We start from the raw sequence: 26,639 nt of genomic DNA on the forward strand, positions 1-26,639 counted from the left end.
GGCTAACCAACAGCCCTGTCTGGACTGACGGGGTACTAGCGCTGCTTCTCCGCGCTGGCCATATTTCCCGCAAGCCCAGGCAGGTTAACCTGGAGGGGATGTCGCCCACCTCTCAAAACATCAGGGAGCTGACACTAGGAGTTTGGATGGATGCATCCGGAGGGATTGTCAGAGCTGGGCTTGGGGTAAATTATGGGGACGGTTAGACACATCACAAGGCATTGACAGATTGAGTGGTGTAAAGTGGATCACTTCATGGAGTCCCTGCCCCCACTCAACGTGTCACAATGGTGGTGGGGTAAAATTCTATGGGGCTCGTCTTTAAAATCCAACCCATCAAATCCAAACCCACCCAGTTTTGGCTACTTGTCCGTTAGCATTTAACTGTTCATGGAGAAAACATACCTGTGTCACATATACAAGGCCAAGGACATAGAATGACAAACAAATGGCGATCGTCAAAGAAAGGCGCTTTGTCCGAAGAAATGAAGGGAACATGTCCAGCAGAATTGTTATGTTTGTTTCTGATGAAAGAAAGTATAAAATGAGAAGACTGATTAATTGTTTGTAACACATAACACAAATTGGATAGAATGTGATCGATGAATTCTTGGTTCTTGGTTTCCTGGACCTCCAAAAATATTCCAAATGGAATTTAAACTGGAGGTGGCGGAGGGTGGACTTAAACAAAAAAGGTTTCTTGGAGAAATAGAGCTACCTTAAATTTAGTTGCGTCTGTTTGAGTAACTATGGTAGGGTGAAGACTATTGCATGCTTTAATTGTGCGGGGGAAGAATGAATTGTGGTACACATCTGTCTTGGTAGCTGGTATCTCAAATTGGATTGAATGCCCTCGTCTGCTCCTAATAGGTTTTGGTTTGGTGTATTAAGGCACATTATTTGTATTATGAGGGCCAAATTGGTTCTAATGCAATTTTGTTTGGGAACTAGAGAAACTGATCTCACAGTGCTACCTGTGGCCCTCCAAATATAAATAGTGTTCCCTAATTAACTATTAAAAATTGATCTAAAACATATGATCTAAGCATGCATCCAAACCAGTCTAGCCACGTAATGTAATCTCAGATTCCTGCTTTAACACTGGATCTTCATGCATCAGTCTAGCTCACTCCACAAAACTGTGGTTTTGAGTCCAAGAATCCGAGTTTTATCCGAGCATATTTCTTCTCTTCCTTAATTCATATAATGATACCTCAAACTACTCCTGGTTTCATTCATCCTGTGCCCACTGCATTACTAAAGGTGTCACAAACCAAAGGCAGCTGTCATGAGGTTTCTATTCTTAAGTAAGTGTTATTTAAAGGATCTGTTCTTGAGAACTTCCGTTAACTGAATTTTCTGAAAATCTGAAACCAGCAGTTTCAATGATTGATTACATTTATTTATTGTCTTCCCCTGTAAAGTTACAATGGTACAGAACCAGAATGTGCCACGTCCACTTGCTTGCTATGTATAGTTTTATTTTGAAGACAAGTTATCTGTTAAATGGACCAGCTGCTACTCCTATTCCATAAACTTGTGAAGATGTTTGTATTTCTGTCACTGACTTTCCTGTCTTCAATGGAGTTGATATTGAAGAGGTTCACGTGTTGTATAAACAGTTTAATATTTAAACGATACAGCTCGACAATTAGTACAAAAGGGTAAGGTGTGTGTTAATGTGTTCGCTGCAAAGTGAAGACTAGCTCCGTCATCCGCTGTACTCCGTCAGCTGACCACCCAGGTGGGGTGTTGATTTGTCGGCCCAGATCACACCTGGTCCACGTGAGTGCTTGAACGAAGGTTTGTGACTAAAGTGGTTGAGCCCGCCTCATGACTCCCCCCCAGAACTGGAGTATTGGAGGCGGTTAGGCTGTCGAGTGAGGCGGCCTGATCTTGTGTATGTGTCCCCTGTGTTCGGGGTTGCAGTTGGTTGAGTTGAGGGTGGCTTTGGTCGTGATGGTGGATGCCCTCTGCGGCGGGGTTATGCCACCTGCACTGGTTGATCAATGTCCAAGTGCCCATGGAGACACTCGTGTCTGCCACCCATGCTGATGATGAAAGCCGTGGTGTCGTTTTGCAGTACTCTGAAGGGTCCCTTGTAAGACTCTTGCAGTGGTGTACGGTGGGAATCTCGGCGAAGGAAGACGTACTGGCAGTCGTGGAGATCGGTGGGACGTACGTGATTGTGAGAACGTGTCAGGGCGTTGGGACGTGAGAAAGCGTGCCCACATTATCACATAGGCACGTCAGCATGGTCGTGGGTTGTTCCTAATGTCCACGCGCCACCGGGATGAAGTCCCCTGAGACCGTAAGGGAGGAGCCGTACACTAGCTCAGCCGAGGAAGTTGCCAGGTCCTCCTTTGGGAGAGTGCGTATACCTAGCATGACTCATGGCAATTCGTCCATCCAGTCTGGGCCCATGAGCCGTGCCTTGAGGGATGCCTTCGTGTGCCGGTGAAAATGATCCACTAGGCCGTTTGCTTGTAGGTGGGAGGCCGTCGTGTGGTACAACTTAGTGCCAAGCAGCCGGGCCATTGCTGACCACAGCTCGGAGGTTAACTGCGCACCTCTGTCGGAGAAGATGTCTGCCAGCACGCCAAAGCGGGCGATCCAGTGGGCAGTGAGGGCATGTGCACAGGTCGCAGTGGAGGTATCCGAGAGTGGGACGGCTTCCGGCCATCTCGTGAATTTGTCCATGATGATGAAGAGGTGGGTGACACCTCTGGATGGGAGGCAGTGGTCCAACAATGTTGATGTGGATGTGGTTGGAACGCCGGTGCGCAGGGCGAAGTTCTGCAGCGCCGCCTTGATGTGTCGCTGAATCTTGGAGGTTTGACATGAGATTCACGCTCTGGCCCAGTTGCCAACTTGATTGCGCAACCCGTGCTACATGAACTTGGCTGCCATCAGTGCCTTTTTGTCCGGATGGAAGGGTGAGCTAGGCTGTGAATCATGTCGAAAATCCGGCAGCGCCAGGCAGCGGGGATGATGGGTCGTGGCTGTCCCGTGGACACGTCGCAGAGGAGTGTGGTGTCAACGGGCCTGAATCGCACATCCTCCAACAGCAGCCCTGAGGTGGTGGTGCGGTAGGCGAGCGTCTCTTCATCCTCTCGCAGGGCGTCCAACACGACCGTGTAGTCAACACCTGGGGCCAGAGCGTGGATGGCATTGATGGCGGTGAAGCACATCGCATCTGCGACCTGGTTGCTCTTGCCTGCGATGTGCTGGACGCAAGTTGTAGGTCAGGTGGCGCAGCTGTCGGGCTGACCAAGGATCAGACACTTTGGCAAAGGCAAACATGAGAGGCTTGTGATCAGTGAAAGCTGTGAAATCCCTGCCTTCGACGAAGTAGCGGAAATTGCCGGATGGCCAGTTAGAGAGCAAGGAGCTCCCGGTTGAAAACACTGTACTTCTGCTTGGTCTCAGATGACGACTGAAAAAGGCGAGGGGCTGCCAGCTTCCATCGATCAGTTCCAGCACTCCACCCACGGCTGTGCCAGTTGCATCAACCGTGACAGCTGTTTGGCCATGGATGTACTAGCATCTTTGCCTTTACCATCGCCTCCTTGGAGTTGTTAAACGTGGTCATGACTGTTGTCCCAAACGAGCTCTTTCGGCTGGTTGGCCAGGGCCTTGAACAGCGATTGCATGATCCTGGCGGCTGCTGGCAGGAAGCGGTGGTAGAAGTTGACCATGCTCATTGACAAACTCTTCACAGTAGAGGATTTGGCAAACTTGTGAATGGCCTCGACCGTGGTCGGGAGCGGGACCGCTCCATGCTGGTTGATGTGGAGGCCAAGGAAGTTGATGGAAGTGAGGCCAAACTGACACTTGGCAAGATTGATGACCAGGCCATGCTCGTTGAGCCTCTGGCAGAGCTGCCGGAATTATGTGCGGTGTTCCTGGCGAGAACAGTTGGCGACGAGAATGTAATCGAGATAAATGAACACGAAGTCCAGCCCGCAGCCCACCATGTCCATGAGCCGTTGGAAAGCTTGGGCAGCGTTTTTGAGGCCAAAAGTGATGCTAAGGATCTCAAAGAGCCCGAACAGGATAATGAGGCCCGTCTTGGGGATGTCGTCTGGGTGGACCGGAATCTGATGGTAGCCGTGTACCTGGTCGATCTTGGAAAAAACCTTGTCATCGTCCAGGCTTGCCGTGGTCCTGGATGTGGGGGACAGGGTACCGGTTGGCTGTTGTGACCTCTTGAGACATAGAAACATAGAAAATAGGTGCAAGAGGAGGCCATTCGGCCCTTTGAGCCAGCACTGCCATTCATTGTGATCATGGCTGATCGTCCCTATCAATAACTCGTGCCTGCCTTCTCCCCATATCCCTTGACTCCACTAGCCCCTAGAGCTCTATCTAACTCTCTCTTAAATCCATCCAGTGATGTGGCCTCCACTGCCGTCTGTGGCATGGAATTCCATAAATTCACAACGCTCTGGGTGAAAACGTTTTTTCTCACCTCAGTCTTAAATGACCTCCCATTTATTCTAAAACTGAAGCCCCTGGTTCTGGACTCGCCCAACATTGGGAACATTTTTTCTGCATCTAGCTTGTCCAGTCCTTTTATAATTTTATATGTTTCTATAAGATATCCCCTCATCCTTCTAAACTCCAGTGAATACAAGCCTAGTCTTTTCAATCTTTCCTCATATGACAGTCCCGCCATCCCAGGGATCAATCTCGTGAACCTACGCTGCACTGCCTCAATCACAAGGATGTCCTTCTTCAAATTAGGAGACCTAAACTGTACACAATACTCTAGATGTGGTCTCACCAGAGCCCTATACAACTGCAGAAGAACCTCTTTACTCCAATACTGAAATCCTCTTGTTATGAAGGCCAATATTCCATTAGCTTTCTTCACTGCCTGTTGTACCAGTAAGCCAACTTTCAGTGACTGGTACAAGGACGCCCAGGTCTCGTTGCACCTCCGCCTTTACCTAACTTAACCCCATTGAGATAAAAATCTGCCCCCTTGTTTTTTTGCCGCCAAAGTGGATAACCTCACATTAATCTATATTATATTGCATCTGCCACGCATCTGCCCACTCACTCAACCTGTCCAGGTCACCCTGCAACCTCCTAACATCCTCTTCACAGTTCACACTGCCACCCAGCTTTGTGTCATCCACAAACTTGCTAGTGTTGCTCCTAATTCCCTCTTCCAAATCATTAATATATATGGTAAACAGTTGTGGCCCCAACACGGAGCCTTGCGGTACTCCACTCGCCACTGCCTACCATTCTGAATATGGACCTGTTCACTCCTACTCTTTGCTTCCGGTCTGCCAACCAATTTTCTATCCATGTCAACACGCAACCCCCAATATCATGTGCTCTAATTTTAGTCACCAGTCTCCCGTGCGAGACCTTATCAAAGGCTCTCTGAAAGTCTAGATACACACATCCACTGGCACCCCTTCATCCATTTTACTTGTCACATCCTCAAAAAAATCCAAAAGATTAGTCAAGCATGATTTCACTTTCATAAATCGATGTTGACTTGGACTAATCATTTTGTCACTGCTATCCAAATGCCCCATTATTATCTCTTTATTAATTGACTCCAGCATCTTTCCCACCACCGAAGTCAGGCTAACTGGTCTGTAATTCCCCGTTTTCTCTCTCGCTCCTTTCTTGAAAAGTGGGATAACATTAGCTATCCTCCAATCCACAGGAACTGATCCTGAATCTATTGAACATTGGAAAATGATCACCAATGCATCCACTATTTCTAGATCCACCTCCCTGAGGACCCTGGTATGCAGACCATCAGGCCCAGGGGATTTATCATCCTTCAGTCCCATTAGCCTACCGAATACTATTTCTCGCCTAATGAAAATTTCTTTCAGTTCCTCTACCCCATTAGATCCTCTGTCCTCCAGTACATCTGGGAGATTGTTTGTGTCATCCTTAGTGGACAGATCCGAAGTACCTATTCAACTCTTCTGCCATTTCCTTGTTGCCCATAATAATTACACCCGTCTGCCTTCAAGGGATCCACATTTGGTTTTGCTACTCTTTTTCCCTTAACATATTGAAAGAAGCTTTTACTGTCCTTCTTGATATTCCTGGCCAGCTCTTCGTACTTCATCTTTTCAACCCGTATTGCCCGTCTTGTTTCCTTCTGTTGTCCTATGAAAGTTTCCCAATACTCTGGCTTCCGGCTATTCTTTGCTGTGTTATACATCTTTTCTTTTAGTTTTATTCTATCCCTAACTTCTCTTATCAGCCACGGTTGCCTCCTACTCCCCTTAGAATCTTTCTTAATTTTTGGAAGAAAATGATCCTGCGTCTTCCGGCTTATGCCGATAAATTCCTGCCATTGCTACTCCACCGTCATTCCTGCTAGGATCCCTTTCCAGTCTACCTTGGCCAGCTCCCCTCTCATACCTTCATAATCCCATTTGTCCAACTGCATCACTGCCACTTCCAATTTAACGTTCTCCTTCTCAACTTGCAGATTAAAACCAAGCGGTTCCTTTACCTCAAATTCTCTTATCATATCTGGTTCATGGCACTAAATCCAGAATTGCCTTGTGTCTGGTCAGCTCCATTACAAGCTGCTCTAAGAATCCATCTCGGAGGCATTCTACAAACTCTCTTTCTTGGGGTCCTGAACCAACCTAATTTTCCCAGTCTACCTGCATATTGAAATCCCCCATCACCACAGTGGCATTACCTTTGTTACATGCCAGTTTTAATTCCTGCTGCAACTTACACCCTACATCCGGGCTACTATTTGGGGGACTGTACATAACACCAATTAGTGTCTTCTTGCCTTTACTATTCCTCAAATCAATCCACAGTGACTCTACCTTGTCAGTCCCTATGTCTTCCCTCGCAAGGGACTGAATTCCATCCCTTACCAGCAGAGCTACCCCCCCTCCTCTGCCCACCTGCCTGCCCTTTCTATAGGATGTATAACCCTGTATATTAAGTTCCCAGGCCCGATCCCCCTACAGCCACGTCTCAGTAATCCCCACAATGTCATATCTACCAACCTCTAACTGAGCCTCAAGCTCATCTACTTTACTTCTTATACTTCGCGCATTCATATACAATACTTTTAATTCCTTACGCATCTCACCTTTCACATCAATCCCTATTACACTTGGCCATACTCTCCTATCCCTTTGTGAGCTTCCTTTCCCGTTAATTCTGGGGTCATTAACCATCTGTTTACTCTCTTTCCCTTTAACTCCGTCCTCAACTATACCACTTGACACTCCACCCCCCTTATTCAGTTTAAAACCACCCGTGTAGCAGTGGCAAACCTGCCTGCCAGAATGCTGGTCCCCCACCTTTTAAGATGCAATCTGTCCCTTTTGTACAATTCCCCCTTACTCCAAAACAGATCCCAGTGATCGAAGCATCTAAATCCCAGCCTCCTGCACCAATTCCTCAGCCACACATTCAGGTCCCGTAGCTCCCTGTTCCTGCTCTCGCCGGCATGAGGAACTGAAAGCAAACCAGAGATAACAACACTGGAAGTCCTACTTTTCAGCATTTTTCCGAGCTCTCTAAAGTCACGCTGCAGAATATTCATCCCCTTCTTTCCGACATCGTTTGTACCGATCTGCACTACCACTTCCAGATGTTCACCTTTGCCCTTGAGGATTTTCTGCACTCTATCCGTGACATCCTGGATCCTGGCACCAGGAAGGCAGCACACCATCCTCGAATCCCGTCTGTTGCCGCAGAAACCCCTGTCCGTATCTCTCACAATGGAGTCTCCAACTACAATGGCGTTGCCTGACGTTGGCCTCTTTGGTTTTGGCTCAACAGCACTTTTTGCTTCACAAGCCAGACCGCCGCTCAGTGTGATAACGTCTTCTGTCCCGACAGCTTCTAAGTGGGTGAACCTGTTCACAAGAGGTACAACACCCGGGGACCTTTGCATTCCATGTTTCCCTCCCTTTCTCACCGTCACCCACCTTCTCTCTTCCAGTACCTTAGGTGTAACAATCTTACTGTAGGACTTGTCGAGGAATGACTCAGTTTCCTGGACAAATCTGAGTTCATCCACTTGTTTCTCCAGTTCCCAAACACGGTCCTTCAGGAGCTGTACCTGGATGCACTTCTCACATTTGTAGTAGTCAGAGGCACCAGCAGTGTCCTTGACCTCCCACATACTGCAAGCATCACACTGAATCAGCTTGCCTGACATCTCCTTCTTTCGTCTCTCCCTCTTCAGCGTTTTGCGTATCCTCCTTTCCTCAGCCTCCTCGCCGAAGACTCTCGAGCCAAAGACTCACAATTTTCTCGCAGGGCACTAGGAGCCGTCTTGCTAATATTGACTGCTAAATTGCCTAATTTACCAATTTACAAATCAAATTCATCAGTTTTAATGTTCAAGAAGGAACTGCAGATGCTGGACGATCGAAGGTACACAAAATAGCTGGAGAACCTCAGCGGGTCTGAAGAAGGGTTTCGGCCCGAAACGTCGCCATGAGTCGGTGAAATCGTCATCCGCGAGAGGCAGGCAAATGCCCTCAGGAATCTGCTCGAGGAAGACCTCGTCGAAAAGGAGGCAGGTCTTGTGTCCAGCGGCTGAGACCGAATGTATCCTTGAAGCGCATCTCGATCCCTTCGTACTTGGTATCAGCTGGTGGCTGGCGAAGGTGATCGAGGAGGCGCCCGGCGGTTTCCTGGCCCAGTGCATTGACCACGTAGTACTACTTGGTGACATCAGCAGTTATCTGGCAGATGTGGAATTGGGCTTTGGCTTGTTCAAACCACACGGGGCCACAGAAGGTGGGCAGTTTGAGTGAAACTGCATTCTGCTGATCTGGGTTGTCTCCTCCAGGCATGATGAAATCCAAAAGAGGCCGTATTGGATCATCGGCGTCACCACTGAACAGGTTCGCGTGTTGTATAAATACTCAGTTTAATATTTAAACGATACAGCTCAACAATTAGTACAAAAGGGCAAGATGTGTGTGTATGACTGACTTGGCAAATGACATTCCTTGTATGTTGCAAAACATACTCGGCTAATAAACTATTATTGTGATTATGATTGTGATTGATTAACGTGTTGACTGCGAAGTGAAGACTAGCTCCGTCATCTGCACCCCGTCAGCTAGATTAAATTAGATTAGATTAGATTAGATTCAACTTTATTGTCATTGCACAAATACGAGTACAGGTACAACGAAATGCAGTTTAGCATCTAATCAGAGTGCAAAGTAGTAAAAATACTGGTTAAAACAATATGTACCATGTGGATGAATTAAACAAGTACATAGGCAAATAAATATATACAGATAAAAGAGTATAAAAGATAGCTAGCGTCGGGCCTGTGAGTTCAGCAGGGTAATGGTATTTTGGAAAAAGCTGTTCCTCAGCCTGCTTGTGCGAGACCTGAGGCTCCTGTACTGCCTCCCTGACAGGGCATCGATGATGTGATGAGCGGTTTTCACCACCCATTGCAGTGCCTTCCTGTCAGCTGTTGTGCAGCTGCTGTACCATACCATGGAGCAGGTGGTCAGGATGCTTTCAATGGTACAGCGGTAGAAGACAGGATCTGGGGGGACAGGTGAACTTTCTTAAGCCTCCTCAGAAAGTAGAGGCACTGCTGCGCCTTTTTGATCAGTTTGGTGGTATTGAGGGACCAGGACAGATCCTCTGAAATATGTACCTCGAGGAATTTGTAGTTTGAGACGCGCTCCACCTCAGTCCCGTTTATGTGGATGGGGGTATGTCTGCCACCTCTGATCTTCCAGAAGTCTACGATGCTTTCCTTCGTCTTCTTTGAGTTGAGGACGAGGTTATTGTTGGTACACCAAGCTGCCAGGTGTTGGACCTCCTCCCTGTAGGCTGATTCGTTATTGTCCCTGATCAGTCCTACCACCGTGGTGTCATCGGCGAATTTTATGATGGCGTTGGAGCCATACATAGGGACGCAGTCATGGGTGAAGAGGGAGTAGAGGAGAGGGCTGAGCACACAGCCCTGTGGCACGCCGGTGTTCAGTGTCAGAGTGGAGGAGGTGAGGTTATTGATCCTAACAGACTGGGGTCTGTTGGTGAGGAAATCAAGTATCCAATTGCAGAGGGAGGTGATGATGCCAAGTCTGCTGAGTTTGGTGATCAAACTGGCGGGGATGACAGTATTAAATGCGGAGCTGAAGTCGATGAACAACAACCTGATGTAGGAGTTGTTATTGTCCAGGTGGGTCAGGGCAGAGTGTAGGGCCGCAGATATGGCGTCCTCTGTAGACCTGTTGGGCCGGCAGGCAAACTGATGGGGGTCCAGTGTGGGAGGGAGGCTGGATTTGAGGTGAGCCAAGATCAGTCGCTCAAAGCACTTCGCGATGACGGGGGTGAGTGCCACTGGGCGAAAGTCATGGAGACTCCCTGAAGCTGACTGTTTGGGCACTGGCACAATGGTTGAGATCTTGAGGCAAGTAGGGACGACACCCTGGGCCAGTGACAGATTGAAAATGTCAGTGAAGACCAGGTATAGTTGTCCAGCACATGCCCTGAGCACACACCCGGGGATGCCATCAGGGCCGGCAGCTTTGTGCTTATTCACTTTGCTCAGTGCATCTTGTACAGCAGAGGTGGAGAGACTGAGGGGTTGTTCATTCGGATGTGGAGCAGCTTTGATGGCTGGTGTTTTATTGTCCCGATCAAAACAAGCATAAAAGTAGTTTAGCTCGTCAGGAAGAGAGGCGTTGACTGGGAGGGGGGTGTTAACTTTATTGTAGTCGGTAATGGACTTTATTGTTAACTTTATTGTGGTCGGTAAGCTGACCACCCTGGTTGGCGTTGATTGGTCGGCCAAGATCACGCCAGGTCCACGCGATTTCTTGAGTTCAACCAACAACGGTTCGAGACCAAGCTGGCTCGGCCCGAAACACTATACTCATTATTTGATTTCATAAACCCAATATCATTGTGACTGATTCTCAGGTAGGGGTGGCTGTTAAAGTCTTAAATGGGTTTGTGTCTGATGCTGGTGGGCAAAAGAGGGTCATGGTGTTAGCACTCAAGATTATTGGCCAATCATTCATCCACCAGCATCATTCACAGTAACTCTTCACTTTTCTGCCATCAATCAAGAAAGCTGGAAAACCACTGGCTTAGTGAAGTAACATGGCTCTTACCCACAGTGGCAAACTGAGTGTCGAGTCCCAGCGTGATCAGCATGAAGAAAAATAAAACGGACCATAGAGGAGCCCATGGTAACTGCGCAAGAGCCTCTGGGTAGGCAATGAAAACCAAACCGAAACCTGAACAGTGAAACAATGGAAATGGTGCATTAAAGATTGAGAGAGTCTCTCTCTGACTGATACTTAAAGCATAATTTTAGAACGTCCCAACTCTTTTACTCAAGCCCCCAGTCTATGAAGGCAAGATGTTTTTCTCATCTCGGTCGTAAAAGATTTCCCCCTTATCCTTAAACTGTGACCCCTTGTTCTGGACTTCTATAAGATTTCTATAAGATCCCCCCTCAATCTTCTAAATTCTAGCGAGTACAAGCCGAGTCTATCCAGTCTTTCTTCATATGAAAGTCCTGACATCCCAGGAATCAGTCTGGTGAACCTTCTCTGTACTCCCTCTATGGCAAGAATGTCTTTCCTCAGATTAGGAGTCCAAACCTGTACGCAATACCCCAGGTGTGGTCTCACCAAGCCCTTGTACAACTACAGTAGAACCTCCCTGCTCCTATACTCAAATTATTTTGCTATGAATGCTAACATACCATTCACTTTCTTCACTGCCTGCTGCACCTGCATGCCTACTTTTAATGACTGGTGTATCATGACACCCAGGTCTCGTTGCATGTCCCCTTTTCCTAATCGGCCACCATTCAGATAATAGTCTACTTTCCTGCTTTTGCCACCAAAGTGGATAACCCCACATTTATCCACATTATACAGCATCTGCCATGCATTTACCCACTCACCCAGCCTATCCAAGTCACCTTGCAGCCTCCTAGCATCGTTCTCACAGCTAACACTGCCCCCCAGCTTCGTGTCAACCGCAAACTTGAAGATGTTGCATTCAATTCCCTCGTCCAAATCATTAATATATATTGTAAATGGCTGGGGTCCCAGCACTGAGCCTTGCGGTACCCCACTAGTCACTGCCTGCCATTGTGAAAAGGACCCGTTTACTCCTACTCTTTGCTTCCTGTCTGCCAGCCAGTTCTCTATCCACATCAATACTGAACCCCCAATACCGTGTGCTTTAAGTTTGTATACTAATCTCTTAAGTGGGACCTTGTCGAAAGCCTTCTGAAAGACCAGATATTACACATCCACTAGTTCTCCCTTATCCACTCTATTAGTTACATCCTCGAAAAATTCTATAAGATTCGTCAGACCTTTCATAAATCCATGCTGACTTTGTCCAATGATTTCACCACTTTCCAAATGTGCTGTTATCCCATCTTTAATAACTGACTCTATCAGTTTCACCACTACCGATGTTAGACTAACTGGCCTGTAATTCCCCGTTTTCTCTCTCCCTCCCTTTTTAAAATGTGGGTTTACATTAGCTACCCTCCAATCCTCAGGAACTACTCCAGAATCTAAAGAGTTTTGAAAAATTATCACTCATGCATCCACTATTTCTGTGGCTACTTCCTTAAGTACTCTATGATGCAGCCTATCTGGCCCTGGGGATTTGTCGGCCTTTAATCCATTTAATTTACCTAACACCACTTCCCGGCTAACCTGGATTTCACTCAGTTCCTCCATCTCATTTGACCCCCGGTCCCCTGCTATTTCCGGCAGATTATTTATGTCCTCCTTAGTGAAGACAGAACCAAAGTAGTTATTCAATTGGTCTGCCATGTCTTTGTTCCCCATGATCAATTCACCTGTTTCTGACTGCAATAGAACTACATTTGTTTTAACTAATCTTTTTCTCTTCACACATCTATAAAAAACGTTTGCAGTCAGTTGTTATGTTCCCTGCCAGTTTTCTTTCATAATCTATTTTCCCTTTCCTAATTAAGCCCTTTGTCCTCATCTGCTGGACTCTGAATTTCTCCCAGTCCTCTGGCAGGCTGCTTTCTCTGACTAATTTGTACGCTTCATCTTTTGTTTTGATACAATCCCTAATTTCACTTGTTATCCACGGATGCACTACCTTCCCTGATTTATTCTTTTGCCAAACTGGGATGAACAATTACTGTAGTTCATCCATGCCGTCTTTAAATGCCTTTCATTGCATATCCACCGTCAACCCATTAAGAATCAATTGCCAGTCTATCTTGGCTAATTCACGTCTCATACCCTCAAAGTTACCTTTCTTTAAGTTCAGGACCCTTGTTTCTAAATTAACAATGTCACTCTCCATCCTATCCACCCATGTTGCCAATTCAGGGTGCTATGGATGCACTGCAAGGTCTCTGTATACATCAATGCTTTTAAGTACCCTGTCACATTATTTTGTTACTACATGACTGAGTTTTCTTTCTTTAGATTTGACAGAGAAATTCAACACAGCTTGGAACTGTTACTGCCCTTGAGCCAACTCTCTAAGCACTTGCAATGTGCAGATTAGTAGCAGGAATAGTTCTGACCCCCTTTCAGTCATCTCGCCTTTAAGAAGATCATGGCTGATATGATTATAATTGTAGCTCTGCGTTCCCATTAACTCCCAAAGTCCCACATGGCAGGCTTCTGCAGAAGGTGAGGTGCTCTTGGGATCCGAGGTCTCTTGGCAAACTGGATCCAATATTGGCTCTGTGATGGTAGGCAGAGGATAGTGGTGGATGGGTGTTTTTCGGCCCAGAGGTGGCATCCAGCTGAGATCTCCACTGGGACCTTTGTTGTTTGCTATCAATATAAATTACTTGCTTGAGAATGTGGGGGTATTACGAGACGTGAGGATGGTCTGTTGCCTCTCTGGTGCCAGGGTTCATGATGTCACAAGCCGAATTCAGAACATCCTCGAGAGGGAAGGTGAACAGCCGGCAGTAGTTGCGCACGTAGGCACAAACGACATCGGGAATAAGAGGAAGGAGGTTCTGCAATGTGGGTTCAGAGAGTTGGGAAGAAGACTGAAAAGCAGGACTTCTAAGGTGGTTATCTCTGGATTGCTTCCAGTACCTCGTGCTAGTGAGGACAGGAACAGAAAGATAAGGGATCTGAATGTGTGGCTGAGGGGCTGGTGCAGGGAGCAAGGCTTTAGATTTATAGACCACTGGGATCTCTTCTGGGGTCACGTGTACGAAAGGGACAGGTTACACCTTTAACTGGAGGGGGACCGACGTTCTGCCAGGCAGTTTTCCTAGGGCAACACGTGTGGGTTTAAACTAAATAGTGGGGGGGAGGGATTGACAAAGTGGGAGTATAAAGATCGAGTTGAAGGGGAAGTGAGTACAGGAAAAAGTACAAAAGATTCTCAAATTAATGGGAAGGAAAGTTCGAGAAGAGATAAAAGAGTAAGGTCAGGGCCAATTGCGAGGGGGGAGGTGAATACAGAGGTCAAAGTGTTGTATATGAATGCGCGAAGTATAAGAAATAAAGTGGATGAGCTTGAGGCTCTGTTACTACACTTCTGTTACTACAGAAACTACATTTCGTTTGAACCTCATGTGAGGTTCAAATGACAAATAAAGGTATTGTATTGTATTGTATTGTATTGTATTGTATTGTTAGAAATTGGCAAGTATCATGTTGTGGGAATTACAGAGACATGGCTGCAAGAGGGCCAGGGCTGGGAACTGAATATTCAAGGACAGACAGGTGGGCAGAGGAGGTGGGGTAGCTCTGTTGGTGAGGAATGAAATTCAGTCCCTTGCTAGGGGTGACATTGAAACAGGAGATATGGAGTCAGTTTGGAAAGGACTAAGGAATTGTAAGGGTAAAAAGACCCTAATGGGACATCAGCAGGCCCCCAAACAGTATCCAGGATATAGGGTGCAAGTTGAATCAGGAGTCACAATTGGCATGTAGCAAAGGTAATGCTACCGTTGTTATGGGAGATTTCAACACGCGGGTAGACTGGGAAAATCAGGTTGGTACTGGACCCCAAGAAAGGGAGTTTGTGGAATGCCTCTGTGATGGATTCTTAGAGCAGCTTGTATTGGAGCCTACCAGGGAGAAGGCAATTCTGGATTTAGTGTTATGTAATATAATATAACAATATAACAATTACAGCACGGAAACAGGCCATCTCGACCCTTCTAGTCCGTGCCGAACACGTATTCTCCCCTAGTCCCATATACCTGCGCTCAGACCATAACCCTCCATTCCTTTCTCGTCCATATAACTATCCAATTTATTTTTAAATGATAAAAACGAACCTGCCTCCACCACCTTCACTGGAAGCTCATTCAACACAGCCGCCACTCTCTGAGTAAAGAAGTTCCCCCTCATGTTACCCCTAAACTTCAGTCCCTTAATTCTCAAGTCATGTCCCCTTGTTTGCATCTTCCCTCCTCGCAGTGGGAAAAGCTTATCCACGTCAACTCTGTCTATCCCTCTCATCATTTTAAAGACCTCTATCAAGTCCCTCCTTAATCTTCTGCGCTCCAAAGAATAAAGCCCTAACTTGTTCAACCTTTCTCTGTAACTTAGTTGCTGAAACCCAGGCAACATTCTAGTAAATCTCCTCTGTACGCTCTCTATTTTGTTGACATCTTTCCTATAATTAGGCGACCAAAATTGTACCCCATACTCCAGAATTGGCCTCACCAATGCCTTGTACAATTTTAACATTACATCCCAACTTCTATACTCAATGCTCTGATTTATAAAGGCCAGCACACCAAAAGCTTTCTTTACCACCCTATCTACATGAGGTTCCACTTTCAGGGAACTGTGCACAGTTATTCCCAGATCCCTCTGTTCACCTGCATTCTTCAATTCCCTACCATTTACCAGGTACGTCCTATTTTGATTTGTCCTGCCAAGATGTAGCACCTCACACTTATCAGCATTAAACTCCATCTGCCATCTTTCAGTCCACTCTTCCAACTGGCATAAATCTCTCTGTAGACTTTGAAAATCTACTTCATCTTAGTACTTCTACTTCTATCTTAGTATCATCTGCATACTTACTAATCCAATTTACCACACCATCATCCAGATCATTGATGTACATGACAAACAACAGTGGACCCAACACAGATCCCTGTGGCACCCCACTAGTCACTGGCCTCCAACCTGACAAACAACCATCCACCATTACTCTCTGGCATCTCCCATTCAGCCACTGTTGAATCCATCTTGCTACTCCACCATTAATACCCAACCATTGAACCTTCTTAACCAACCTTCCATGAGGAACCTTGTCAAAGGCCTTACTGAAGTCCATATATACAACATCCACTGCTTTACCCTCATCAATTTCCCGAGTAACCTCTTCAAAAAATGAACCGGATTTGATAAAGGAACTTGTGATTAAGGAGCCAATAGGAGGTAGTGACCATAATATGGTCAAGTTTAATCTACAATTGGAGAGGGAGAAGGGTAGATTGGAGTGTCAATGTTACAATTGAATAAAGGGGACTATGGAGCCATGAAGGGAGGAGCTGGTCAAAGTTAACTGGAAAGATACCATGGCAGGGATGATCATGGAAGAACAATGGCAGGTATTTCTGGGAATAATACAGAAGGTGCAGGATCAGTTCATTCCAAAGAGAAAGAAAGATTCCAAGGGGAGTAAGGGGTGACCTTGGCTGACAAGGGACGTCAGGGACAGTATAAAAATAAAAGAGAAGAAGTACAACGTAGCAAAGATGAGCGGGAAGCAAGAGGATTAGGTAATGTTTAAAGAGCCACAAAAGATAACTAAAAAGGCAATACAGGGAGAAAAGATGATGTACGAAGGTAAGCTAGCCAAGAATATAAAGGAGGATGGTAAAAGCTTCTTTAGATATATGGCAAGGAAAAAATTAGTTAAGACCAAAGTTGGACCCTTGAAGACTGGAAACGGAGAATTTATTATGGAGAACAAGTAAATGACAGACGAGTTGAACAGGTACTTTGGATCCGTCGTCACTAAGGAGGACACAAACAATCTTCCTGATATAGTAGTGGCCAGAGGATCTAGGATCACGGAGGAACTGCCGGAAATCCACATTAGGCAGGAAATGGTGTTGGGTAGACTAATGGGAGCCCAGTCGACCCCATTCTTTTCATCATACATCAGTCCCGCCATCCCGATAATTAACCTGGTGAACCTACTGAACTCGATTAATAGCAATAATGTATTTCACCAAAATTGACCGAAGGGACTGAAGGCTTTTAAATCCCCAGGGCCTGATGGTCTGCATCCCAGAGTACTTAAGGAAGTGGCTATAGAAATCGTGGATGCATTGGTGATAATTTTCCAATGTTCTATAGATTCAGGATCAGTTCCTGGGGATTGGAGGATAGCTAATGTTATTCCACTTTTTAAGAAAGGTGGGAGAGAGAAAACAGGGAATTATAGGCCTGACATCGTTGGTGAGGAAGATGCTGGAGTCAATTATAAAAGATTAACTAGCGGCACATTTGGATAGCAGTAACAGGATTGGTCTGAGTCAGCATGAATTTACGAAGGGGAAATCATGCTTGATAATCTTCTTGAATTTTTGGAGGACATAACTAGAAAAATGGACAAGGGAGAGCCAGTGGATGTAGTGTACCTGGACTTCCAGAAAGCATTTGATAAGGTCCCACATAGGAGATTAGTGTGCAACATTTTGGCACATGGTATTGGGGGTAGAGTGCTGACATGGATAGAAAATTGGTTGGCAGACAGGAAACAAAGAGTAGACATAGAAACATAGAAAATAGATGCAAGAGTAGGCCCTTCGAGCCTGCAATGCCATTCAATATTATCATGGCTGAACATACAACTCAGTATCCTGTACCTGCCTTCTCTCCATACCCCCGATCTCTTTAGCCACAAGGCCACATCTAACTCCCTCTTAAATATAGCCAATGAACTGGCCTCAACTACCTTCTGTGGCAGATAATTCCAGAGATTCACCACTCTCTGTGTGAAAAATGTTTTTCTCATCTCGGTCCTAAAAGATTTCCCCCTTATCCTCAAACTGTGATTTAAACTGTGTAAGGATTAACGGGTCCCTTTCAGAATGGCAGGCAGTGAAAACAGGAAAGCTGACTATTATCTAAATGGTGGCCGATTAGGAAAAGGGGAGATGCAACGAGACCTGGGTGTCATGGTACGCCAGTCATTGAAAGTAGGCATGCAGGTGCAGCAGGCAGTGAAGAAAGCGAATGGTATGTTAGCATTCAAATCAAAAGGATTTGAGAATAGGAGCAGGGAGGTTCTACTGCAGTTGTACAGGGTCTTGGTGAGACCACAACTGGAGTATTGCGTACAGTTTTGGTCTCCAAATCTGAGGAAGGACATTATTGCCTTAGAGGGAGTGCAGAGAAGGTTCTCCAGACTGATTCCTGGGATGTCAGGACTTTCATATGAAGAAAGACTGGATCGACTCGGATTCTACTCGCTAAAATTTAGGAGATTGAGGGGGGATCTTATAGAAACTTACAAAATTCTTAAGGGATTGGACAGACTAGATGCAGGAAGATTGTTCTCGATGTTGGGGAAGTCCAGGACAAGAGGTCATAGCTTAAGGATAGAGGGGAAATCCTTTAGGACCGAGATGAGAAAAACATTTTTCACGCAGAGAGTGGTGAATCTCTAGAACTCTCTGCCACAGAAGGTAGTTGAGGCCAGTTCATTGGCTATATTTAAGAGGAAGTTAGATGTATCTCTTGTGGCTAAAGGGATCAGGGGGTATGGAGAGAAGGCAGGTACGGGATACTGAGTTGGATGATCAGCCATGATCATATTGAATGGCGGTGCAGGCTCGAAGGGCCGAATGGCCCACTTCTGCACCTATGTTATATGTTTCTATGACTAGTGGGGTACCGCAAGGCTCGGTACTGGGATCGCAGCTACTCCTGTGTCAGCGCGATCAAGGGACCAATTGAGGTTGCTCACACTGACACAGGAGTAAGCTCCACCGCCGGCTGTCCTGTTATCCATCGTCCGCTGACCCGCTCTTGAGCTGGTCCCCTCACTGTCCGGTCTACATTGAAAGACACGGACTGGGCAGTGAATGCCATGCAGTGTCACCCAGCGCAGCAAGTGAGGCCATGTCCTGCAGTCGGAATTTAAGGATTTGCGGGAAGTGGCTGACTTGAGCGAGGCTGGCGAACGGCAGGAGAGAGGTGTTCAGACGGTGAGCACTGCCAGACGTGAGTGGGCCGGCAGAAGTCGCTGAGGTGGAGGCGGGTTTCGCTGTCCGGTCCCGGCGGCCGCTCGCAGCCACCTGAGCTACTTCCCTCCCCGGCCACAATGTGATGGCTCCACGACCGGAGCTCCGCTCCGTAAAAACATGCCAAGAAACTTTTGCTGCGCATGCGCAATAGGCTGCTGCGCAGCTCATGCACGCAGTCCACGTTGCAAAGGCAGAATCTCAGCTGCCTTCAGCTCCCCTTGTCATTGAATGCTTGAAGCTGGATCGACGGCACATGAGCTGCACATACTTTTGCCTATTATATGTACTGCGGATGAAAGGCATGGGATAATTATGCCTACTTCAGAGATCGATCTCTTAGGTAGGCATAATTGGCCCGTGCCTTTACTATTTATATTTAATTGTTACCATTTTATAATTTGTTAGTGTAACCTAGTACCAGTGTTAACACAGAACAGTACAGCACAAAACCTGGCCCTTCGACCCTCAATATGTGTGCCGAACATGATGACATATTAAACAAATCACATCTGCCTGCCAAGTGATCCATATCTCTCCATTCCCTGCATATCCATGTGTCTATCGAAAGTCTCATAAATGCCTCCACTTCCAGCCCTGGCAATGCATTCCACACACTCACACCCTCCATGTAAACAAAGACTTCCCTGCACATCACCAATTGTTGTATTACTTTGGGACTTAAGATCAATTCCTACAAGAAATATGGTGTAGTTTTGTACAATTTCTCATGTGATGGAGGATTGGTTTCAGAAAAAGGGCCATACCTGGGTGATCTTCGCTGAATTTTTTACCTGACTGAGCGACTTCTGAAACAGGCTTATCCTGTACGTGAGCCATGTGTCCCAGGACGGAGAAGATGACAAATCCGGCAAACACACTCGTGGCACAGTTCACCACACAGACAACGATGGTGTCTCTGTAACAGTTGTTGTGGAATTTGTTGTAGGATGATAGGGTTATTAGACTGCCGGAACCCACTGAAAGCGAAAAGAAAATCTGTGTTGCTGCATCTTTCCAGACCTGGTGCACAGATGGTAAAATTAGTCTGCATTGCAAAATTTTACTCAACTAAATTACATGTTTTTCTTTTTTTGTTTTGTTTATTTTATTAGAAGTTAATACAGTACAAAACAGTACAGTGGAACCTAATTTTAGGTGCCAACTATGTAATACCGTAATCCATTCTATGTACAACCTCTAGTTTTATGTTATGAGAAAGAAGTAAGCAAGACAAGAAAAAGAAAAAGAATAGAAAGAGGAAAAAAGTGGAAACATAGATGGTAGAGAGTAGAAAAACGTGAAGTGTGTATATAAAAAATAAAAAAGAAAGAGAGAAAGTGGAAAGTAGAAATAGAAGAGAAGGCCCCTTAAAAGAGAAATTTTCAAATCTGTATTCGGAGATGTAGATCTATCCGCGTCATGAACTGAAATCAGCAATCTTTACGGTACCGCTGCATCACATGATTCCAAAAAGTCGATGAAAGGAGACCAACTCCTTAAGAATTGGTCATATTTATCTATTAGTCGGAGTCTCATTTCTTCAAGGCGTGCTATGTCCATCATATTCCTAATCCACATTTTAACAGTTGGTATGGTTGTATTTTTCCAAAATTTAAGTATCAATTTCTTTCCAATTATTAACCCATAATTAAAAAAAACATTTTGATCTTTATTTAAATTGGTATCTTCTCCTATTATTCCAAATATAATCCATTCCGTTTTGGGTTCTATTCTTGACTTGAAAAGCTTTGTAAATATATCAAATATATCACTCCAAAATTTATTCAACTTTGTACATCCTACAAATGAATGTGTTATATTAGCGTTTTGAAACAAACATTTATCGCATCTGGGAGAGACGTTTGGATAAAATTTATTCAACCTCGTTTTTGAATAATATAGTCTATGTAATAATTTGAATTGAATTAAATTATGTCTTGCATTAATAGAACAGTTATGTGTATTCATCAAATACTTTTCCCATCTATCCTTCGAGATCTTTATCATTAGCTCATGTTCCCAATCTTCCCTTAGTGCTTCTGTTGAGGGTGATTCTCTATTTAATATATTATTATAAAAGTATGATATTAATTTTTGTGAATCAGCCTTAATATTCATTGCTTCTTCTAAAGGGTCTAAAAATATAGTTTGAAATCTATGTGTATATTTCTTCATAAAGTCACATACCTATATATATTTAAAATATTGATTATCCTTCAATTTAAATTTTAATTTTAATTGTTGAAATGATAACAGTTTGCCCACTTCATACATATCCCCTACTTTCCTAATCCCCAGTCTATCCCATTGTTGATATGTGTTGTCGATGAGAGAAGGTTTGAATGCGGGGTTGTTCAATAGTGGGGTTAGTACTGATAAATTATTTAATTTCAAGGATACTTTTATTTGTTTCCAAATTCTTATTATATTGTGAATAATTGGGTTCTTCTTATATATTATACTATTCAATTTTATCGGTGAGAGCAGGATCGTTCCTATATCGTGCGGATAGCACTCCTCTTTCTCCATTCTTATCCACTCCAACTGCTGAGTGGAACTATCCAGCCAGTACATTATGTTCTTAATATGCACTGCCCAGTAGTAATACATAAAGTTAGGTAATGATAAACCCCCAACTTCTTTAGATTTGCACAAATGCTTTCGTTGAATTCTATGTGTTCTGTAGTCCCATATAAAATTAGTGATAGTGGAATCTAGTTTTTTGAAAAAATATTTTGGAATATATATTGGGATCGCTTGAAACAAATATATTAATTGTGGTAAGAAAGTCATTTTTATAGCGTTAATTCTACCTATCAATGAGAGCGGAAGCGTTTTCCAAAATTTAATCGTATCATTCAGTTTATTTAATAGTGGTATAAAATTGGCACTAAATAATGATTTGTGTCTTCTCGTAATTTGAATACCCAGATACTTGAATTTTTCTGTTGCAATTTTGAAGGGGAATTTTAGTAAGTGTCTCGAATCCTGTGGTTTTAAAGACATAATTTCGCTTTTATTCCAATTTATTCTATATCCTGAAAAAGAGCCGAATTCCTCAATTAGTGTTAATAAGGTGGGTATACTCGTTTGTGTATTAGTAATATATAAAAGGATATCATCAGCATATAATGAAATTTTATTCTTTGAGTCCTTGGTGTTATATCCGTGAATATTCGGGTGATTTCTAATCCTTTCGGCCAGCGGTTCTATCATAAGGGCAAATAGCAATGGTGATAAGGCACACCCTTGCCTATTACCCCTTGATAAGTAAAATTTTGGAGATAGCGTATTGTTAGTTAATATTCTTGCCGTAGGTCTATCGTAAAGTAGTTTAATCCATCTAATAAAATTCTCTCCCGTATTAAATTTTTGGAGTACCTTGTATAAATACTGCCATTCTACTTGATCAAATGCCTTCTCTGCATCCAGCGTGACAACTGAAATATCTTCATTGTCCTCATTATGAGAGTACATTATATTGAAAAGCCTTCTCAAATTATTAAATGATTGTCTTTTGGGTATAAATCCCGTTTGATCCGTATTTATTAAATTGTTAATATAATTATTTAGCCTTCTAGCTAGAATCTTTGCTAAAATTTTCTGATCCGTATTTAGAAGTGAAATAGCTCTATAAGAACCCGGTTCATCTAAATCTTTATATTTTTTTGGTATTGTTGCTTCTGCTAGGGTTTCTGGTAGTTTATATTCAGTATAAGCCTGCATGTATAAATTGAATAATCTTGGTACGATTGACTCCTGAAATCTTTTATAAAATTCATTACTAAAACCGTCTGGTCCTGGGGTCTTCCCATTTTTCAGTGAGTTTATTATTTGTTTTATTTCTTCACTAGTAATCCGTGCTCCTAATTGCTCTTGTTCTAAACTATCCAATTTTGGGAGCTTGCAATTATCTAAAAAAATTGTAATTTTACTTACATCTGTCTTTATTTTAGATGTATATAAATTATGATAAAATTGGGCAAACCTCTTATTAATATCCTTAGGCAATGTTAGAAACTCACCCTTATCCGATTTAATTTTAGTAATAGTTTTTTCCTTTTCTCGTTGCTTCAGTTGCCTCGCAAGTAGTTTATGTGGCTTATCCCCAAATTCGAAGTGTGCTTGTTTTGTAATTTGGAATAATCTTATTACTCTAGCCGATAGTATTCTATTGACTTTATATTTCAATAAAGTTATCTTATTATGTTTATTTATGGTTGGGTCAGTTGCATTGTCCAGTTCTAGTAATTTTATTTTCTGTTCTATCCGCTGAAGTTCTCTTTTATTTTCCTTATTTTGAAAACTTTGGTAAGAGATTATGACACCGCGAATATATGCCTTGAAGGTTTCCCATAATAGCGGTGCAGAAATACCCGGCGTGTCATTTATTTCGAAAAAAAGTTTTGTTTGTTCTTTTATATACTCATAACCCTGCGGGTTATTTAATATGTGTGCATTGAACCTCCAAAAAGGTTTTATACTCGGCATTCCCTCAATTTTAAGTATAAAAGTCAATGGTGAGTGATCAGAAATAATACTATTATGATATGATGGTTTATTCGTATACGGGATCAATTTTGTGTCCAATAAGAAATAGTCAATTCGCGAATAAGTTTTGTGAACTGATGAATAAAATGAGTATTCCCTACCACTTGGATTTGCTATTCTCCAAACATCAGCTATGTTATTATTTTTTATATAAGTATTTAAAAATTCACAGGTCTTAGTTTTAACAAGACGCTTCCCTAGCTTTATTGATTTATCTAAGTATGGGTCTATAACACAGTTGAAATCTCCCCCCATTATTATATTTTGAAAATTATGCTCTGCGATTAAATCTATTATTTTCCTAAAAAATTGTGGGTTATCAAAATTAGGCGCGTAAATATTTATCATAGTTAATGGTGTATTGTAAATTTCTCCCGTGACTATAACATATCTTCCCTCTTTATCAGATATGGATTTCTTTAATTTAAAAGGTATGCCCTTCCGAATTATAATGGCCGTGCCTCTTGCTTTAGAGGTGAATGAGGAGTAATAGGTTTGACCTATCCAATTTGCCCTTAATCTGATCTGAGTTTGTTGTTTCAAATGTGTCTCTTGTAGGAAAGCAATATCCATATTTAATGATTTTAATTGTGCCAGAATTTTACCCCTCTTAATTGGCTCATTCGCACCTCTGATGTTCCAACTACAGAAGGTGAGACCTCCGATATTTATTCGACTATTATCTTGCATTGGCTATTATTACCAGACTGTATGATTCATGTGATGCAGCCAAGTACCTCAGAATCCCGAATCCAGAGTTGTCCTTCATAATTTCTACAGTAGTTCTACATCTCCTGACACTATTAAACATAATTAAGGGAAAGAGAAAAACATAAAATAAAGTGTACATAAAAATTATTGAGTCATACAACACATAATTGTGAATAAACAAAAAAAGTGAATGTAATTTATCAAAAAAGCGATAAATTACAAAAAAGCCACCTAAGGTAGCTAGATTTGTTTTTAAATTGACCTCCGTCGATGAGATTATGCACTGGGCCTTATCCCCCTATTAGAATTTGACCCAACGTTAGTCGGTTCCCTCTAATTGTTACCAAAATTATCATATCAGGTCATCGCTGAACAGTTTAAAATAGAATAAAATAAAAGGGAAGGTAGAAGATTTGGATTAAAATAAAAGTAATTATGGGTTAAAATACCTCGTCAAAAATTACACTTTTCATTTACCTGTATGTTAGTTAATTCATTATTAGTATTTAGTATTTAAAATATATGTCTAACCTCCCCCACCCTTCCTGCTATATAGTTAATCGTGTTAGTATAGGACATTACGCCTTTAACGTTGGTTGAGTTTATTGCGCGTAATTGGATAATAGGTCATATAGTGTGGAACAGATGCCTCATATCATGGCCATTTCAAAAGGAGACGGTCTCATAGTTCTCCGTGCTGAAGGGTTTGGTGACGAGCTTGCGACCTTGAGCTTTCATATGTGCTTTCAGTTCAGAAGTTTAATTCGGCCTGTGTTATTAAACAGCACATTCTTGCCAGATAAGCCTGTCTGGTAACCGTCTGAAGCGTTCTAGTGTCTTAATTGGAACAGAAAAAACAAAGTTCCACAGATAAAATGGCTATTAATCTGTTCCTCCTTGAATTTTGTTTAAAATCTCCTGGGCGTATTTGCAAGCAGAGTCCGGGTCCGTGAATGAGCGTTGCTTGCCCTTAAACGTAATTAGCATTTTTGCTGGATAGATCACGCCATAACGAACTTCAGAATGTCCATATAAAATACTGCTTGCCCTTTTAAACTCGCGTCTTTTTGCCAGAATTTCCCGAGGATAATCCCTGTAGAATCTTACGATATTATCAGCGAATGTAAGATTTTCTCCATAGGTTATCTTCTTTAATAGAGTTTCCACAGTTGAAATATCTAGAAACTTTACAATAATTTGCCTTGGTGTAGCATTATCATGTTTTTGGAAGCGACCCACTCGATGAGCCAGATCTATCTTTGGTTTTTCAGGAAGTTTGAAAACATCTTTAAGTAGATTAGTAATAAAATCACGCATTTGAAGGCCGTGTTCAGCACCCTCTTTAACTCCTACTATTCTCAGATTTTGCCTCCTTGACCTGGCCTCTAAATCTTGACATTTCTCATTCAGTTTATTCGTTAACTCCCAATTCGTATCGTGTTGTTTTTTCAGACCTGTTATTTCTTGGCTCATCTGTTCCATCTCACCCTCCATTTCTTCCATCAATTTTTCCGTGTCTGTTAATTGCTTCAGCAGGGTGTCATGTTTGTTGTTATAATCTCTCCGCATACTTTCCATTTCCTTCGCTGTCCTGGACTCCAAATCTTTAAACTGCTGGTTCAGGGCTACATAAAGCTCTTTTACTTCGCCGCAGCTATTATCAATTTTCTTAGAAAGATTGCCCTCCATAGTGGAGAAGTTATTCTGAATTGTAGAATTCATTTTGGCAAATTGCTTCTGAAGATCTTTAGTAATGTCTTTAAGAATATTAGCTCTTACCGTTTCTTCCCAGCTTTTCATTTCTTTCTCCTTTGTATCACTTCTCGCAGCCATATCGCTTGTAGGTTGTTGAGGTTCCAGCTCCTCTTCCAAACTTTCAAACGTGGGTTCAGGGGTGGTTTCAAGCTCATCCAGAGCTTTTTGGAGCTGGAAACTGATTGTAGTTTTCTTGGGTCCTCTCTGACCTCTTCTCTTTCTCATCCAGTTTTTACGATAAGATCGTTTTAAATCCCAAATCCACCAGTACCGTTTGATGGAGTCAGTACCCTTGACGTTCAGCAAACCTGATAAGAATTTTTAACTCGATCCTGGCATGGGAGTCGACTTTAAACACGATTTGTCTGGAGGAGAGCTCAGTGCAGCTACACCCTTCACTGCT

General features: G+C 43.4%; 1 protein-coding gene across 1 annotated transcript in view; it reads right to left on the reverse strand.

Moving 5' to 3' along the window:
* LOC129702406 (sodium- and chloride-dependent neutral and basic amino acid transporter B(0+)-like) overlaps positions 1 to 26,639 on the reverse strand; it is a 59,882-nt gene that overhangs the window by 11,573 nt on the left and 21,670 nt on the right. Inside the window, exons 7-9 of the mRNA XM_055644185.1 lie at positions 20,011 to 20,239; positions 11,124 to 11,249; positions 406 to 524 (exon numbers count right to left, since the gene is read on the reverse strand). Coding sequence (XP_055500160.1) covers positions 406 to 524; positions 11,124 to 11,249; positions 20,011 to 20,239 — 474 coding nt within the window. The remainder of the gene's footprint in view (positions 1 to 405; positions 525 to 11,123; positions 11,250 to 20,010; positions 20,240 to 26,639) is intronic.

This window comes from Leucoraja erinacea, chromosome 12 (genome assembly GCF_028641065.1).
Source record: "Leucoraja erinacea ecotype New England chromosome 12, Leri_hhj_1, whole genome shotgun sequence".
Taxonomy (NCBI): domain Eukaryota; kingdom Metazoa; phylum Chordata; class Chondrichthyes; order Rajiformes; family Rajidae; genus Leucoraja; species Leucoraja erinaceus.